The sequence below is a fragment of the Lissotriton vulgaris genome, chromosome 7 (assembly GCF_964263255.1).
Source record: "Lissotriton vulgaris chromosome 7, aLisVul1.2, whole genome shotgun sequence".
Taxonomy (NCBI): domain Eukaryota; kingdom Metazoa; phylum Chordata; class Amphibia; order Caudata; family Salamandridae; genus Lissotriton; species Lissotriton vulgaris.
In genome coordinates, this window is record NC_141695.1 from 477,481,724 (window position 1) to 477,500,367 (window position 18,644).

Consider the following 18,644-nt stretch of genomic DNA (forward strand, 5'->3'; position numbering starts at 1 on the left):
GACAGGATGAATACAGATGTATAACTTGGCTACATATTACACATTATTTCTGCAAAATTGCAAATATTGAAATATACTTCAGAAAATATTTTGGAAAATAATCATACCTGAGAAACTAAGGATGTAACTTTGTTTGTATTGAGAATACTCAGTGCACATATCTGTAAATGAAAATACAACATTTCATGAGACTCTGACTTTACTTTGTGCACACTGAAGACAAAAATTGCAACATTCTTCAGATGTAACGTTAGCATAACAAAATCATATATGCACAAGCCGCTTTCTGCAACAGATGACTCACACTCCAGAAGTTTGACATTTCCTATGTGATTATTTAATGCTGAATAATTTATTTGTATATGGACAAACTGTCAATTTCAACCACACACAAAGAAATGAAGGAGCACCAAAACCTCAGGAGTGAGTCATCTGTTGCAGGAAGCAAAATTGTGGATTTTATTTATGGGTGGCCCAATCCGGTGAAAACCACTCGGGAAAGACCAAGGCAAATGCAGTGAGTGTGAGCACACATACAGATGCATGTAAACTAGGTAGCTATAGATAGGTACACTGAGGGGCATATTAACAAGGGCTTCATCTCTGCAAAGATAAAACTGGTGCCCTATCAACAATAGGGTGCTAACACACAAATTTGCATGTTAGCACCCTTTTACTCTACGCTTCCCCTTGCATCTCTAATGATATGCAAAGGAGGCGTTCTAGAGTAAAATAATAGGAGAAATGTCGTTAAGCGACATTTCTCCTATTATCAAGGATGTCGCTAACGCTGTTAGCGATCAAAAAGAAGCGCTAACCGCGGTTAACGCTGCTTTTTAACATCTGGTATTTTTCTGACTTAGCCATGATATCCTATGTAAGGTGGATATCATGGCTAAGTAAGTCTATCCCTATCAGCAAGCTATTACCAAACCTTGTGGGATTATCGCTGTATTTCTGGCAACAACCTCACATTTGGCAGCTTGCGCTCTGAATTTTATCGCTTTGGAGATAAGTGTTGCTGATAGCACGCTATCAATCCAATAAAATTCAGAGTTGGCCGTCGATAATTATCCTAGCGCTAAGTGGGCTTAGCGATAATTATCGCCTGGCCTTGTTAATATGCCCCTGAATTCATAAAGCAATACTAATGAAAGGTCCCATGTTTTTTTGTTAGTATTTAGTTCAACGGTATCAATTTCTTAGAACAATAATCATAAAAGACTAACCCAGATTTTATAGTATTTCTGATCCTGAAATTTCATACAATCCTTTAGTTAAAATGTTCCAATAGAAGATTCTATTTTAGTTGTCTTTTGGGCCCTCATGCATCAAAGCAAAAACCTGTTGCAAACGGGCAGATTCTCAGAATCTGCCCCTTTTGGGACCTGTATTTTTGCATTTGGATGCATCATCCCAAAAGCAAAAATCGCAATTTAAGTAATCGCAAAATTGCTATTACTTTAATTTCAATTGCATTTAAGGATTCGCAATTTGCGATTCCTTAAATGCAATGCAATAAAGTAAAGAACAATTGTGATTTTGCAATTAAGAATCGCAATTTACCATCAAATGAAAGGTGATGGTAAATTACGATCTCTGTGAAAAATGCACCGAAGTATATTTTTCAAAGTCCCATGTTACCACACACACATGTCCTTTGGACATGTATGTGAGCAGCATGGGTGCACATCACAATTTCAGGGGTGCAACAGGATGTCCTTTTGGCACCCTTGCAGCCCTAAAATTGCATGCGCAATTTGCGAGTACCTAATGGATACTCACAAATTGCGCATGCAATTCGCATTCATTCCTATGGGCCCATTGGCTCATAGGAATGAATGGGAAGCCAATCCTAAATGCCGATTTGCAATTTGCAAGTCACAATTAAGACATTTCTAGGAATCACAATTTGTTTTGCGATTCCTACATGCATAGGCTTTTACGATTCCTTATTTTTCGCTAATAAGGAATCACATATGGCATTTCTGATGCATGTGCCAGTACGTCTTTATCAATGCATGAAATTTAAAACATGGAACAATCAATCATAGCAGAACCTCTTTCTCTGGAGAGCGTTCCCAGGAGTTCTATTGTGTCAGGTGGGAGATTGAAGGTGCGCTGTTAAGAGGCTTCAATAGGAGTTGTCATTTAAGAACATTTCGATTTCAAGACTGACCGCCTGTTTGATTTATTACAACTGAAAAGTGGCTAATGTCCAGTCTGTCAAACTCCCAGGGCCCCAGCTCTATATAGTCTTAGATAGGCTTCTGATGACAGTGCCGGCTCTACCTTCTAAATCTTATAGCAATACCCTGTTAATCAAACTAAACCCCCGCCATTTATAATGGTCATATTCATACTCAGGACCACCAGGTTAAGCCTTGCAGTTTCAAACAGGAAATAGGGACAATTATCCCCTCATGCTAGGAGAAATCTCCCAGCACAAGAGGAATGTTATATGTTTGCTTTTCAATAATAAAAATCTTCTTTTGAAGTACTGTATTGAAAAATAAGGCTTTTTGGAGTTAATGAATATTAGACCTGTCAGGATTAGGGTGGTCTTCTTCAAAACATTTTGCCTCTCTCATCCCTTTTGACGGGTTTCGTTTTAGCTGCTCATTGACTCGGTGCACTTTTCCACTGCTAGCCAGTGCTAAAGTACATGTGCTCACTCCTTAAAAAAATGTTGCATTAGTTGACCCATCGGTAGCATATTTAATTTACTTGTTAGTCTCCTTAGTAGAATTGCGCCACATGTGCCCAGGGCCTGTAAATTAAAGGCTACTAGTAAGCTTGAGGCACTGATTGTGCCACTTATTTAAGTAGCCCTTTAACATGTCTCAGGCCATTGCAGCCTGTGTGTGCAGTGTCGTTAACTGCTATTTTGACCTGACCCAATCCTTAATTTTTGATACACTGAAATCACCTGTAGGGTTGGCCCTGTACAGCCCAGAGGGCAATGAGCAGTTTGTTTTAAAAAGTAGGGCATGTAACTTTGAGTTTCAAATGTCCTTGCGTGAGTAAAAAGCTTCTACATACATTTTTTACTACTGCAAGGCCTACCTCTCCCTTAGGATAATAGTTGAAATACCTTATATTTCATAAGCTGTTCATGTATGCTGTCTTTGGAATAGTTATGAAAAATCCTAACTTGGTAAAGTCGGATTTAAAATTACAATTTTGTAAATGGCACTTTTGTAAAGTTGGAATTTTTCTGCCTTAGCAATTTATTCTTTGTAGCCTGTTCCTTGTCAGATGACTTGGTGTAGCTGATAGTTGGGCTTTGTGTATTCCTGTTAGACAGGAACAGATAATAGAGAGCTTAGGTTTGGCAGGATAGGAGGGCGGAGTACACTTGAATAGGCTGTGTCCTGCCTCCACACCAAGGTCTGTGTCCCCCTCTGTAGTTAGCCTGGAGCAACAGCATGGAAGGAAGGATGCCTTGTGATATCAAAGGGAAACCTCTGGAAGTTCCTCCCCCACTTCACCTATGAGTATAAATAGTGGACCTTAGGCAGCACCACTCACTACACTATCCTGTGGATACAAGGACTGCTGAGCTGCTGAAATTCTGCTAGTCTGACAGACTACAGCCCTGCTGGACTACTCCCTTGCTGTGCCGACTTGCAGTCTGATGCCCTTTTGCCTGGGTGAGGAGGACTGGACCTGCATCTCTTGTACCCAGTACCCTGATGACTTCAAGTGCTAGTTGGGTGGCCTCCTTACATGAGACTCAGGAACAGAAAGCTCCAAAAATCTTGACCCTTAGAAGTAGGTCTAGCGTTCTCTGCAAACCACTGTGCTTCCAGAGGAACTGCGGCATCTCCTCTGCTGTGAGCGGGGCAACCCAGAGCAGAAATGTTGCATTGCTGTTAATGCTTGGATTGAAACTGCCATGAAGATCTGCAGCTTATCACAGCCTGTCACTCTGTCAGAACTGCAAATGCATCATTAAAGGAGGCTCTCGCAACCCTCTCATCCCTCATTGACGGCAGCCTCGATGACGACATCGGACACACTGCATCAAAGCCTTGCAGTTCCTCAGAACCAAGCTTTGCCCCGACTGAGCAGCACATCCTTAACTCCGGGCTTTGGATTCTAAGCCTTTGGGAAGGATCCTTGATGATGATGCAGGACCTTGCACTAAAGCCTCCCCGCATCTCAGAACAGATGCATCGCTTTGGCTGTGTGACTCATTTTCGACACGTATCCTTCGAATGCCCCGCAAACCCGGATTTAAGGTATGATGTTTAGCTGGCCTAACTGGGTCCCTGTAGACAGCTCGCACTCAATCACAGTTGGACGGGACTTGTGACTTTATCCTGATCCAGTGTGAGCAGCTATCCACAGTTGGCCTTTACGCCTTTTGGCGCTATTTTCACAAAAATCTTTACAAGTGAATATTTCCAGTTGTACTATTTGGAGTTTTGTTGTTTAGGTCTTGATTTATTTATTAAACATTACTTTGTTTTTCTAAGTCTATTGCGTACTTGCATATGTTTTCGCTGTAATACTGTTTGAAGTTTTGAACAAATACTTCGCACATTACCTCTGAGTTAAGTCTGACTGCTTGTGCTAAGCTACCCGAGGACTGAGAGCAGTTTAATTTAGGGATCATGTTTTCGCAATTTTAGAAATCGCATTCACGTTGCGATTTCAAAAATTTCGATTGCATTTAAGAAATCGCAATTTGAGATTTCTTAAATGCAATGCATGAACATTTTAAATTTGCGAATTCGCAAATAGGGAGAGGTAAATTACCATGAAGTTGACATTCATGGTAAGTTGCAAAAACTTTTCAAAAATGCACAAAAGTGCATTTTTGAAAGTTTCATTTTACACACAAACATGCCTTTGGGGCATGTGTGTGTGAAAAATGCACTTAAAATTATATTTCAGGGGTACAGAAGGGGGGTCCTTAGGACCCCCCCCCTGCACCCTTGAAATTGCATTTTCAATTTGCAATTCGCAAATTGCTAATCGCAAACTGAAAATGACTTCCCATTGGAATCAAGGGGAAGAGATTCCTTAATTGCGATTAGCAAATTGTGAATCGCAATTAAGGAAAATTAAGAGTTGTTGAGTTGTTGGGATAGTTTCCAATTAGATAGACATAGTAGAATGTAGAGGATCACTGGATTGATTCTGAAAGGTCATCAATGCTCCGAGCTGAAGGTGGAAAGCTGCCCAGCACAACTAAATCTAATGAAATGACTCTTTCGCAGAAGAGGACATCTACTTTAAGTATCAACACTGACTCTTGTACTAGCGATGATCCATTGTCCCCCGGTTGCACCAGCAGCAAAGAGAAAAAGAACCATTGGTAAAAAAGTTATTTGCATGATTACTTAAAACCATTGCACAAAGAATCAGCCATGTTAAAATCGCTTCAAATTCATAGAACCGTAATTTGACTCTAAATGAAGCCGTAATATATATATATTAAAAAAAGAAAACAGCAATGTATGAGTTGTCATATTAAAACATTTAGTCATATGCCAGAGACTGCAGTTTGATGTAACCTTTGATTGAATGAACCAGCAATATCCCTATTGTCCATGGTAAAACCTTTAGTTATAAGTCCACAGTTGTAGTTCGTTTTGACAGGAGCTGAGGCCACAGATGTATGTCCAGTAAGTGATGTTTAACTTTATTCCTACAGTGCCCATGAGACAAATCAGTGAAACGGCCATTTTGAATTTTTGTTAAATTCATAAAACCAAAAATTAGCTCTAAATAAGTCCGCTATGTCCAAAACCAGCAATGTGCAAAAATGTTTATGATAAAACCTTTAATCATGTACCGGTAGTTGCAGTTCACTGCATACTTTGATTTTAAAATCCTTTAGTCCTATGCCAGCACTTATAGTTCCTTTTAAAAGGAGCAGAGACCAAAGATTTGTGTCCGATGAGTCAGCGAAGTGCTGGTATTTAGCTTTCTTCCAACTGCAACCATGAAACTAACCAGGCGTCAGGCTAGCTGGATATCCCCTTATTCGAAGCATGCTTTCACTACCTGTCTGCATGTTCTTATCTTTTTTCCATTCATTCTTTATCTAATCTCTTACATATGTGCAATAAGTGTAGCACATTTTCTTTTGCCTCACCGCATAATCTGCACGATGTTGTTGACTGTGTCCATCCTCAGATCCAGGTATTTTTCCTCTTTCCATAGTAAAGGCTGCACTTAAATAAGGTTGGGGGAGCATCTAGAATAGCCCTTTATAACAAACCAGCTGTGAGCCCTCTCTTTTAATGCAGCTGTGTCCTCCACAAGGGACATTATTTTTATTGTTATGTTTACCAGCCCCTGGTAAGCCAATACCAACAAAAAGGAAGAAGCGCAGTTGAGCCGCCAGCACCAACAATTGTCTTCTTACCTGGGTACACCCAGCACAGTCTTCACCAGCCCCTACCCTACAACCTCAACATCTACCTCACGTGCTGACCTCCGGCAGTGAGACTACTGCTGGCTTAGACGTGGATCTCCCATTTCTTGAACTGTACTGCTCTAGACTGAATACCAATATAGATGATAAACTTAAGCCACTGATGGAACATCTGGCCGCTATAGAGGGACACAATCTGGAAACACCTAATGGAATGGAATGAGGTTAGGGGTAGGGGCAGAGCATCTCACAACCATTCAAAGAAATCTACCTCTAATAAGGCATCCACCTCCCAGACCCCAAATTTATGTTGTGGGGGGTCAATCACTTTAGCCCCCTTTAAGCACAGCGGACTAGCCCAGCAAGCTCAGCAAAATATTGCAGGGGATGGTGTAGCCGCAACTCCTAAGAGCATTACCCAAACGGAACTTACACCCTGCACTGATAAAAGGGCAATTCCAGTATCCCCCACTGCTTACAACCGTACATATACTCATTCTGATGCAGTAAATCACTCACCTAATAAGGATCCACAGGACCTACCACCTGCAGCACATCCATATGTAATTGTTCTATCGTGGATTGGCGCCACTCAAAAATTCCGCCCACCCCTAATATAAATGATTGCCATCCATTTTTGCTCAGTGCTACTCCTGACGTGTCTAAAGTTGAAGGTTTCTTCCCGCCATCCATGCTAAACGCTGATGCAGCAGTACTAATGACAAGTATCCCAAGGGCTTTAATACAGTCAGTGTACTGTTTTGTAAATTTTATGAAATCCTTAAATTAAGGCACTAATCTTTAAAATCGTACATAATGACTTGTGACCCGAAGAAACTGAATTTGGAATCACTTAAAGGGGTACGTCCTCTTTAATATGCATCCCCACGTTTTCGTATTTGGGATAAATTTTTGCAGATGGTTTATGGACAGAACATGTTTCTCAAAGTTTAGCAATAAGCTATTAAGAACAGTTAATTCACTCTCTACTTTACCACAACCAAGAAGGGGAGTTGCCAATCTCCCACTCCTGGAGATTTTTTAAAAGCAGTTTAGATCGATAGCTACATAGGCGGAAGAGATATGGGGCATTAATAAGTGTAATTCAATCCAAGTGGAAAAAAATAGGTTTTGCAGAAGAGTTCTAAGGATCGCTATTTCATCCTCCAATTGTATCTCCCTGTGTGAATTGAATATTCCCTTTATCACAGACTATGGTCATTGTAGCTGTATACCGGTTTACTGCTATTTTGAAAAACATAAACTGAAAATTGAAGTGTTTAAGTTGAAGAATTCAAAGGAATTCAGTACATACACCAGTACAACATCGTTTTTTAAGCACCACTGTTTCTAAAGCACATTACCATTTCAGAGGAGGCCCGAGATTGTCTTTTGGCCCAACCCTCTGAACCATAATTTCAGTCTCTTGGATGTAGTTCCCTGAACAGAAATAAAATTATGTGCCTGAAGTGAGTCCTGATTAGAGCGAGCAATGAATGGATGGTGTTGTCGAACAAGCAGTCGGAAGCGGAAGTTACTGATAGAGGTGGGCGGAGCAGTAAGCAAGTGAGTGCAGTGGCATTGTTTGTCCGCCTAAACCTCCACCTAACCTAACCTCCAAATAACCTGACCCCTTACTGTCTTACCGCTGTCTCTCAACAGAACCGACACAGGTCCAGGCAGGAGTACGATCATGCGGCAGCAGTGGGGTGGTCTCTGAAGGTCACAGGAGGACACAGGAGCCAAGGATGTGAGCTGGCTGGAGCTGCAGGCTGGCTAGCGGCGGCTGGGCCTGTCTGATTTAGTGGCATCAACGCCAGTGAGGTATTTTGTTTGGCTTCTCTCTGTATCCTTTGTTGCTGGATACCCCCCATTCTTTTTTGGGAACTGCGCTGGTGGTGACTTTTCTTCGAATATCACAAATATTGGCATACTAGGAGCCTGCTGGGGACCTTCTGGAGTGCGCCTGGAGGTGGCCAGTGCCGCACTGCTAAATGAATTTCCGTGGCACCAGTGGGGTTCATTGCTTTTCCTGCAGGGAGCTTGCAGTGGGCCATTGTCACAGAGCTTTGATTGCTGCTGGTGGTTCGTTGAACTTGCTGACGTAGGAGTAGTGGCTTTGTGGCGTGGGAAGAGTGTCGACATCTGAACCCCTGACTCTGTGGATTACCTAGGGGGCTGTGCACGATGGGCAAGCCAGAAAAAAATCAGCCGCGCCCCACCTTTGAGCTTTGTGGCCTCTGACTCTGAACTTGAGGCGGCTTCCCAGGGCCTCAAGGCACTGGAGAAGTCACTTTCCGCCATCCAGGCCAGTTTGCAAGCAATAGATTTCAAGATAGAGGCCCTTAATGGGCGAATGGATGACTTCTCGGTGAAGCTTGATAAGCAGGCAGCACGTCTGGGGGAGGCCGAACAACGAATATCGGATGCGGAAGGCGGCCTACAGCAAGTGGCGGCGAAAACAGCAGACATCACCGAAGTCCTTGCAGTTATACAGGCGAAGAATGAGGACATTGAGGCACGGTCGCGATGCAACAACATTCGCGTCTTAGGCCTTCCAGAATCGACGAATGTGGGGCACCTAGAGGACTATATGGAAACAATGTTGCATGAAATCTGTGGACCCGATGAGCTGTCGCCTATGTTTGCTGTTGAATGCGCCCACAGATCCTTGGCAGCGTGTCCCCCTCCAGGAGCAGCACCACACCCTATCATTGACCGGTTATTGAATTTTAAGGATCGTGATACAGTCCAGAGTGTTAAAAAAGTGCTGTAGAAAGAAAAGATTCCCTACGCCATGCTCTACCCGCATTGGTGAACCAGATGGCGAGAACATCTTCACTAATCCCAAGCGGCGATGGAGCATGCCAGATCTTTGCAACGGAGACGCAGATCGCCTGCACACATGTCTGATGTTGATTATTGAAGAGTAAGGGGGGATAGCCTTTGTAACATTGTGTGCTCTGGGTTGTTTGATGCCCTGGTTTGGTTTCTCTTGCTTTCTTTATGGGTTTGCACCTATTTTCTATGGGGTCAGTTGTATATCTAGCAGTTTTGAACTTTCCTCTGCTTCACGTGGATAGATGAATCGCACTATGTGCTTGAAATGATGGGAGTTGTTGATGCATGATGAATGCTAAAGAACGTGATGTAAATGATGGAGCTTATTTAATTCTTGTTCCCTAGAGAAGTGGTTGCCTAGACATTCATGCGGAGTGGATTACGAGGTGGGCGCTTAACTACTTGAACGGCGGCCCCCTCCCTTTTAATGTAGGAAGTGGGTTTGGGCCGCTATGTCCCCTGATGGGCACTACCCGACAGTTGATTGTATTTCAGTGTTGTTGTGGGGGGACGTAGGAGGGATTGTGTCTTTGGCGGGTTGGGGTTGCCAAAGTGGGTGGTGGGTAGGGGGGTTGTCTCTTTTTTCCTGTAGGCTGGGTTTGATGAAGGGGGTGGGGGGGTAGGGGTGGTTGCTCCTTCCTGTATGCTAGACCTCTTAATTGTGAATGGTGCACATGGAGAGTTTGGGACACATGTGGAAATGTACAATGTTTTGTGGTTTGTTGCATGCCTTGGAATGCATCAAAGTACTAGCAATGGCAGGTGAACAATACAATTGCATTACGCGGAATGTTCGTGGCTTCAACACACCCAGGAAAACGAGGCAATTATTGGCGCACTTAGATAGACATAACATCCACCTTGCTCTACTACAGGAGACTCATTTGAGCACTTACACGGAAGGCTCGGTGGTCCGTAGGTGGGTGTCATATCGCTTGCCTCCTCCTATTCCACGTATGCGAGAGGAGTAATCATTCTTATTAAGAAGGGGATTCTATTTCAACCTATCCACACATGCACTCAACCGGCAGTTGGATAAATCCATTTCCACAGGTGCTCCTATGGTGAAAATGGCGCAGTGTGTCCGGGAGTTTATGGAAGAGATGGGGTTGGTGGATGCCTGGTGTTTGCATAATGAGGGGGTCCTAGAGGGCACGAACGTCACTCCCGCTTTTAACTCTTGGTCTCGACTGGTTACTGAATGAAGAGGCCAATGGGTGGGTGGATAAAACAGGTACATACATTACCAAGGACCCGATCGGATCACAACCCTGTTGTACTTAAAATAGCCCTCCCACTTAATCTACATTGCCCCTTCACTTGGCGATTTCGGGCGGACGCCCTTCTAGACCCTGTTTATGCCAAGACTATTTGCGCTGCCATTGAACAATACTTTGAATTGAATGTGGGCACGGTTGACAGTCCTTCTACCCTTTGGGAAGCCCTCGAGGTCACGATTTGGGGGGAGTGCATAAGTACCTCAGCGGAAATTCTGCGTGACTTGAGGGTCCAACTGCACCCACTGGAGGACTGTTCGCGGGAAATGGAAGTTCAATATGTTGCTTCTCCCTCCCCTGAAACGCTGGCACACATTCGGGAATACCTAGAGGAGTATAATTTGTTAGCGGCCACGGAAATAAAATACCTCTCTAAGCGATATGTAGCAAGAGCATATGGCGAGGGTGGCAGGCCTGGCAGGGTCTTGGCAAGTCTGTTGTGAGATAGAACGGATGCCCCACCGATTGACCATATACTAGATGATGCTGGTAATACTCATTACTCTCATGGGGACATTCTGCCCCAATTTTGTACATTTTTTGAATCTTTGTAAAGGTCTCGAGGGGACATGTCTGATTCCGCGTTGCAGGACTATTTAGCAGACACAGCTTTTGTCTGGTTATCGGATGTGCACAGAAAATACCTCTGGCGATTAGATCCTTGCCCAATTAAAAGGCCCCGGGGCAGGACGGCTTGACGGCTGAGTTTTATAAACAGTACGTATCTCTCCTCAAACCACATCTATTGGCGATGTATGCAGAAGCCTACGAGTTGGGTTACCTCCCGCCATCTCTGAGACAAGCCCTAATCATTACTTTATTGAAAAAGGATAAACCTTCGGAGCGATGTGAATCCTATCGCCCATTGTCCTTGATCTGGATGCGAAGATACTCGCCAAAGTGCTGGCCACAAAATTACAGCCTTTGATGCACCTCCTGGTATTACCAGATCAATCTGTATTTATTCCGGACCGGTCTACCTCCTGGAATTTGCGTACAATATTCACCATGTTCCATGTGCTTTACCCGAAGTTGCCTGCCATGGCCGTTCTGTTAGCCAAGGCGTTTGATTCGATAGAATGGAAATGCATGATATCTATCGTCTTTAGAATGGGCTTTCCTCCTGTATTTGTGCGCTGGATATAGGTTCTTTATACTGGTGCATCGGCGAGGGTGAGGGTGGGTGGGCTTACCTCTGACTCGTTTCTTATTCAGCGAGGCACCAGGCAGGGCTGCCCCCTATGTCCTTTTCGTTTTGCTATTATTTTAGAACCTTTAGCATGTAAAATCTGTCAATCCCACAGGGCGGCTGCACTGAATTTTAATAATAGGCCAGTGGGAATCTCTTTATACGCAGACGACATGGTTCTTTATGTCAGGGAACCACAAACGTATCTGTCCCCAGTTGTCCGGGAATACATTAGATTCAGTCTTTTTTCGGGCTTACGCCTCAATTGGGAGAAATATGTTCTGATCCCACTTACACCTGCCACGGTGTCGCCTCCAGTGGAGTATCCACTGGTCTGGATGGAAGAGCCAGTCAGATACCTGGGTGTTTGGATACATCTGGATCCTGAAATTGTGATTCGCGAAAACTATAGGTGGGCATACACGGATCTAATGCAACGGGTTGATCGCAGGGTTGGATTGCCTCTTTCACTGGCGGATCAAATAGCTGTGATCAAAATGGTGATTCTTCCTATGTTTTTGTATCTATTTAGTAATATTCCTGTTCCCTTAACTAAGCAATTGCTCCGCATGGTGTGGGGGGGCGAAACCTTCGAGAATCAGCTGGGCTATTCTGATACTGCCCTTCGAGAGGGGAGGGTTTAATGCCCTGGATCTTTTTGTATATTGCCTATGTGAGCAGGCTCAGTATGCATATTATTGGTTCAGGCCGCATGGTTTCATTCCTCATGTGGTGGTGGAGAAGGGAGACGCAGACCCTGTGCACCTCAAGAGCATCATTACGTACACCAATAGGCAAACGCCCAGATCGGGGATCAATTCAATTGACATCACGGTTTCAGCTTGACAGGAGACTGGGAGGCGGACAAATAGATTGCCCCTTTATGCTCCGGCTTTAGGCATTGAAGGCCATGCTGCTCTATCAGTGGCTGGTGAGCAAGGGCCGATTAAATCTCTTAGGGAGGCAGGCTTTGTTGCTATGGGAGACTTATACCATGAGGGGAGATACATCAGGAGTACAGATCTGAACTATATAGTAAATCCCACTCCATTACTTCAATACACTAGTTATAGGCAGCGCAGGGCTGTCCGAGATCACTATACCTGTTTTCCAGAGGAACCAATAGTGTTGAAGGCGTTACAGCTGGTTATAATATCTTCATCAAAAAAAAAATTGCTGACTAGGCTGTACAGGGTGGTGCAGGAAGAGATGGTACGCGCAGAGGATAAAAGTATACCACACTCCCAAGAAACTTCACAGGATGGGGCTCAGAGATACTGATTGCTGTAGACGATGTGGGCAGGAGGGGGCTGACTTCCTTCATCTAGCATGGCAATGCAGGGTGGTACACCAATATTGGGAGGAGGTGGTGGAACTTCTATTCGCCATGACTGGTTGGATGTTAGATTGTACGCCCCTGGAATGTTTGCTGGGGCACGTATCGGGCTTCAAAAGTGTGTTGGGTCGATTTGTGCGAGTGGCGTTGTTATTGGCTAAAAGGAGGGTGTTATTCACATGGGATGGACGTCAGCGGCCAACATCAGCCAGTTGGCTAACAGATATGGTATATTGCCACGAACAATTAGAATGGTATGCTGAAGACTTACAGAGGTCCTCGCGACCTAGAGACATATGGGCTCCCCTGAGAGAATACTTACTGGCACGGAGTGAACAACACAGGGGACTTGTTGATCTATAGAGACTCACCGGGCCACTTTATGTCACAATGAATATCCGTAGTACACATGTGGGTAGATGGAATTGTACATGTTTGTAGTCCGAACTAGGACACCAAACTGTGTATACCATGTAATACAGAAGGGGCTTTTTTTTGGGGGGGGGGGGGGGGGTTTGTTCATTCGGGGAAACACTTGTATTGTATTGTGTACTTGAGAAATGGAAATGAGTTAAAACTTCAATAAAAAAATATTAAAAAAGGATATCTGACTTAACGTTAAAAAAAACTAGAAATTAGCTGAAACAACAAAGATAACAGTGATGGTATAGTTAGTCTCAGATTTCTCTCATACTCAACTAATTAAATTCAGCAGTCATAGTTACCTGAGCTATCTATAACTTACGCCCCCGCAATGTACTGCTAATGACCTCAGACATTACATCATTCATGACATGGTCAGTTACATCACTCATGACATCACTCATGACATCTCAAATGAGTTGTGAATGGAATGGAACTATAATCACTAGAACTTTATTTAGGGATAGTGTGTGTATATTAACACCCCTTTTTTTCTGTTTCTTTCGTGTAAGAACCATTATAATGCACAACGTTCCCAGATTAATATGGCTGATAGCCTTTCACTTTAAAGTAATGTGCAGTCCATTGTTTTTGCTGATGTTTGCAATCCTAAGTGTGCTTATTATAAATAAGTCACGTTGACGAACATACAGGTATGGTGGTCACCGGGCAAGATATGCTGAAATGACATTGTGTGCAGTATTAACACTTGTTTTCTTTTCTTTATTGCATCAATTCCTGAATTTTCACATCGTGACCAGGTCAGCTTTTTGGATTAAAGTAATATGTAGTACATTGTTAATGTTGGCACCTTTAGGCATTTGTACATTTAAATAAGGATGCTACAATGACGTCTTGTATCATTACCAAGGTTCGGACGAGCCGAAACGCGCGGATCACATCCCTAGCAGATTGAGTACTTCCAAACTACAACCTGAGTGCTGATTCTTTCCTTGTAAGAGTGAGAGGAGATAAAATAAATATATATATATATTCACTGAAAAAACCATAGGTTTCACACACGTTATAGTTAGGAATTAGCATTTAAAAAACCTTAGAAATTCACTGAAAAAACCATAGGTTTTACACCAGTTATAGTTAGCTGGACATTTTACTCATACAAAACCATTGAAATTCCCCCGTTATAGTTAGTTGTACCCACTATAACTCGCGCGCCCGCAATTCACTGCTGATGATGTCACATATTCATTCATGACATGGTCAGTGACATCACTGATGACATCTAAAATTACATCACTGATGACATCACTGATGACATCAATCATGTGTGGAGAAGTGTGGCTCAATGGTTAGAGCGGCAGACCTTGATGCAGAGCTCTGGCCCGGGACCAGGGTTCAATTCCCACCTCGGCGGGTCTCGGGCTCAAATTCTTTTGACCGGATATTCTCACCTCAGTGCCTATTCTAATCATGGGTCCCATACTGCAACTCTGGGCAATAGGTTGCTTAATCTCCACAACGGCCCCAACAGCGCCAGGATGCCTGGTTTCACCATGGGGTTGCCCAGGAGTGGACACATCACAAGGAAAACCAGGAAGGGTTCCTTAGCGGTATGAGTACAAGCGCCGGGAGACCCGGTCCGGGTAGCTGTGCGCTATACAAGTAAAAAAAAAAAAAATGTGACAATGAAATACACCTCATCTCACAGTAGTATAATATTTTTTACTCACTGTAAAATAGACGTCTGGAGTGGGTGAATGGTTACTATCCGCCGAAACTTATTAGGAAGAGATTCCTATGTATTAGTTTTCGGTATAGTCAACGTTGAAGGATACAGTGTTCCAAAATATTGTGCACCTAATCTTTGTTTCCTCAAAACCTGCTCTGCAAACTTTCTGTCAGTAAAAATGTCAGACAGTGAGGACGAAAGGGACAGAGCTAGACTAGCAGCTCAACTCGTAGCGGATGACACACTTGTCCGAGATAATGACCCGGATGCAATACTCATCCCGGTCAATATAAGAAAAACCATAACTATGAAAATTATAGAAAGTGGAGTAACATCAAGAGGTGGTACGGTCGTATTTGTGGTAGAGGCACATGAATTTTGGCAGACAGAGGTATTCTATTCCTGGATACATTTTCCAGCAGCACATGCTGTAACACATGAGTTCCACTACTACAAAATAGCGGAAGCTCCAGCGGAACTCTCCTTTCGAGGAAGTTGAAATTCCACTTACATACCAAGAGCACCTGCTCTGGTTTCATGGCGCCCTAAAACATAAAAATCACATTACCAGGCTCGGTCCACTAGGTAGACCAGGAGCCACATGGCCGGTTCTAGCCAGCTACACACCACATCCCGACATTGAAACAATGTCAGACAGAGAACTTTTAGTTCAGTTAAAACAACTAATTAAAATACATAGACAATTGGTCTAATATGTCATGCAAACTTCAATAGTCCTACCTGCTATTAGAATTCCACAAAACATCCCTCAACAGGGGAACACAAACAAAATTATACCACAGAATATACAATCATGTCTTGTTAAAACACCCGCAAAACGGGAACAAATTCCATTTTGGTTAGCTCAAAAAATTACTCAGATAGAGGCAGTATTTCCTGATAATACCCTTCACGAAAAACACAGAATTCTGACTATCTGTCTCCCAATAGGGATCACACCACATGTGGAGGACTGTGACACTTGGGGCACAGTCTTTGCTTCTATATACACAAAAACACATGGTGTTCCGTCTATGGCGGTTATACCAGATGTACTAAGACAAATTCAAAATGAATACAGTCCAGAACCTGCTTTAACTCTGGGTATGAAATTACTGAAAGAGTTTAAGCAGGTATCGGCTATATTATTAGCCAACATAAAAGGGGAAGCAGCATGTGTGGCAATCTGCCAAAAATTGAAAGAGACAGATATAGCAGACCAACCTTTTAAACTTGCTAAAATAATTCAAAAAATCCTATGAAGAATTAGGCAGAGATAGTTTGGGTGGTAAACCAGTAAAACCCCAACTAATTGAAAATCCTGAAAAGACTTTCATTAAAAATAATCTCAATTCTCAAAAGAAGAAATGGGAGGGTAATAAACAAACCACTCCCAGAGAAAAACAGTTTCACTCCAGAGGAAGGTCTCCCCAACGAAGAAATAGATCTCCAGAAGGGGGGGGCAAGTCTCCACAATGGGAGCCCTCTGAAAAAAGATACAACCTTAGAAATAGGGACAATTTGAAAAAACCTGACAGATATCAAGATATTGATACACGTCACTCTCGATCTTTTCAGACTTCATCAAAGAAATCGGAAAGAAGAGGACGGTCAGAGCATAAAGAAGAGCATCTCAAGTCCAAAGACAAGGAACCTGCTCATCAAAGTAAAAAATTACAATTTCCTAGAAAGAAGGTAGCCATTATTAAAATAAAATATGCAGAGAATCCTGAGGACACAACTGAAAAACAGTGAGTGGGCCCAGAGAATGCTAGATAGCGCAGCGGAAGTGACCATAGACCGCAAGATCCTGATGAATCTTCTGGAGACAGTGGACACGAATGAATACATTCAAGTGGAAACTGCAGACACCTGAGTTAGCGTGCCCCATAAACTATATGAAATAACATTACGTATAGAGGGAGATAAAACTAGGAAAATAAAGGTCTCTTTTGGGAGAATCTATCTAAAGGCTATGATATCCTTCTAGCAGAGAAAGACTGACCACCAGAGTTTGTCAGGGAGTGCCCACATGGCGAAGAAATGATTATGCCTGCCTTCTCAAATCACATTCCAATTCATAAAAAATACACACTTGCTAGAAAATGGGCAGTGGCCCAAGCCCCTGCATTATATAAAAATCATGTAGGATGGGATGAGGATTCTCCTCACCATAAAATTCAGTAAAAAATCAACCTACTGCACAGAGGCAGTATCCTGTTAAGAAAGAAGCTAAAAAACAAGTAAAAGAAATTTTAGATCAACTTGAATATCAGGGGGTGATTGAAACATGCACCTCACAAATGAACAATCCTTTGTTTCCTGTCTCCAAGCCAGACGATTCATGTTGTCTAGTTTTGGACTACAGACACCTAAACTCCTGCTGTTAAACATTTTCAGTACAAAACTCATACAGTGCAGCACTAATGAATAACATCATGCGCAAGAAATATAAAACAACATTAGATATTTCAAATAGTTTCTTCTGTCAAAACATAGCACCTGAAAGCAGATATTTGACCGCTTTCTCCAGCATAGGGACTCAAAAACAATTTTGTCGTCTCCCACAGGGATTCAAGAATAGCCCAGGATTATTTTCAGCCAGGCTAACAGAGTTACTACAAAAATTATGATGATGAGGCATTATCTTATGTCGATGACATCTATCTTAGAGACAATGACCTGGAGACTCACTTGAAAAGAGTGAACACCATAATACTTGGGTTCGCATCTGAAGGGTACAAATTTAACTTTAAAAAATCACAAATTGGCCATCTAACTGTCCTATTTTTAGGATATGAATTATCAAGTGAAGGCAAAAGCCTAGCAGACAACTTCTTAGAGAAGTGTGCAGTACTCCATGCTCCAAAAACACTGAAAAACTAAATAACAATTAATACTAGATTTCCAGAATTTCGGAAGAACATACATTCTAAATTATGCAGAGAGGGGTAAACTTCTTTACGAACGGATACAACCTGATTTTAAACCAATTAATTGGACTCAAAAACACACAGAGATTTTAAGATCATTACAGACAGACATGTTAACTAAAACAAAACTGCAAACACGCGCAAACGAACGCAACCTTGTAATCCGAGTCATCCCAGGAAGATGCAGATTCACATACCTGACCTCTAATGAGGGATAAACGGTACCAAATGCTTACAAATCAGACTTGTACACACAAGCTGAAATGAAATTCAGTTCTACTGAAAAAATTCGAACTACGGTTCAAACTGCTGTAGCAAAAGAAAGAGCCCTAGTCCAAGGGAAGAGGATATCTGTTCTGACAGCAGTATCAGCCCTTGAGGCAGTAACAAGACCAGGCATTCCAAATGCTATAGCTCTTGATCCAAAATGGATACAATGGGAAAATTCTATTGCTACAGAAGACGTGAAACACGCTTTTGATCCGAAAATGAAAAACTAAAAAATCTGGAATACAAATACGAATGCCCACTGTCAGTAGAAATTCTGCCTCTCGAACAGTACAC

General features: G+C 42.7%; 1 protein-coding gene across 1 annotated transcript in view; it reads right to left on the bottom strand.

Moving 5' to 3' along the window:
- LOC147701910 (cytosolic phospholipase A2 gamma-like) overlaps positions 1-18,644 on the bottom strand; it is a 749,579-nt gene that overhangs the window by 697,924 nt on the left and 33,011 nt on the right. Inside the window, exon 2 of the mRNA XM_086928722.1 lies at positions 108-161. Within this exon, the coding sequence (XP_086784848.1) occupies positions 108-161 (54 nt within the window). The remainder of the gene's footprint in view (positions 1-107; positions 162-18,644) is intronic.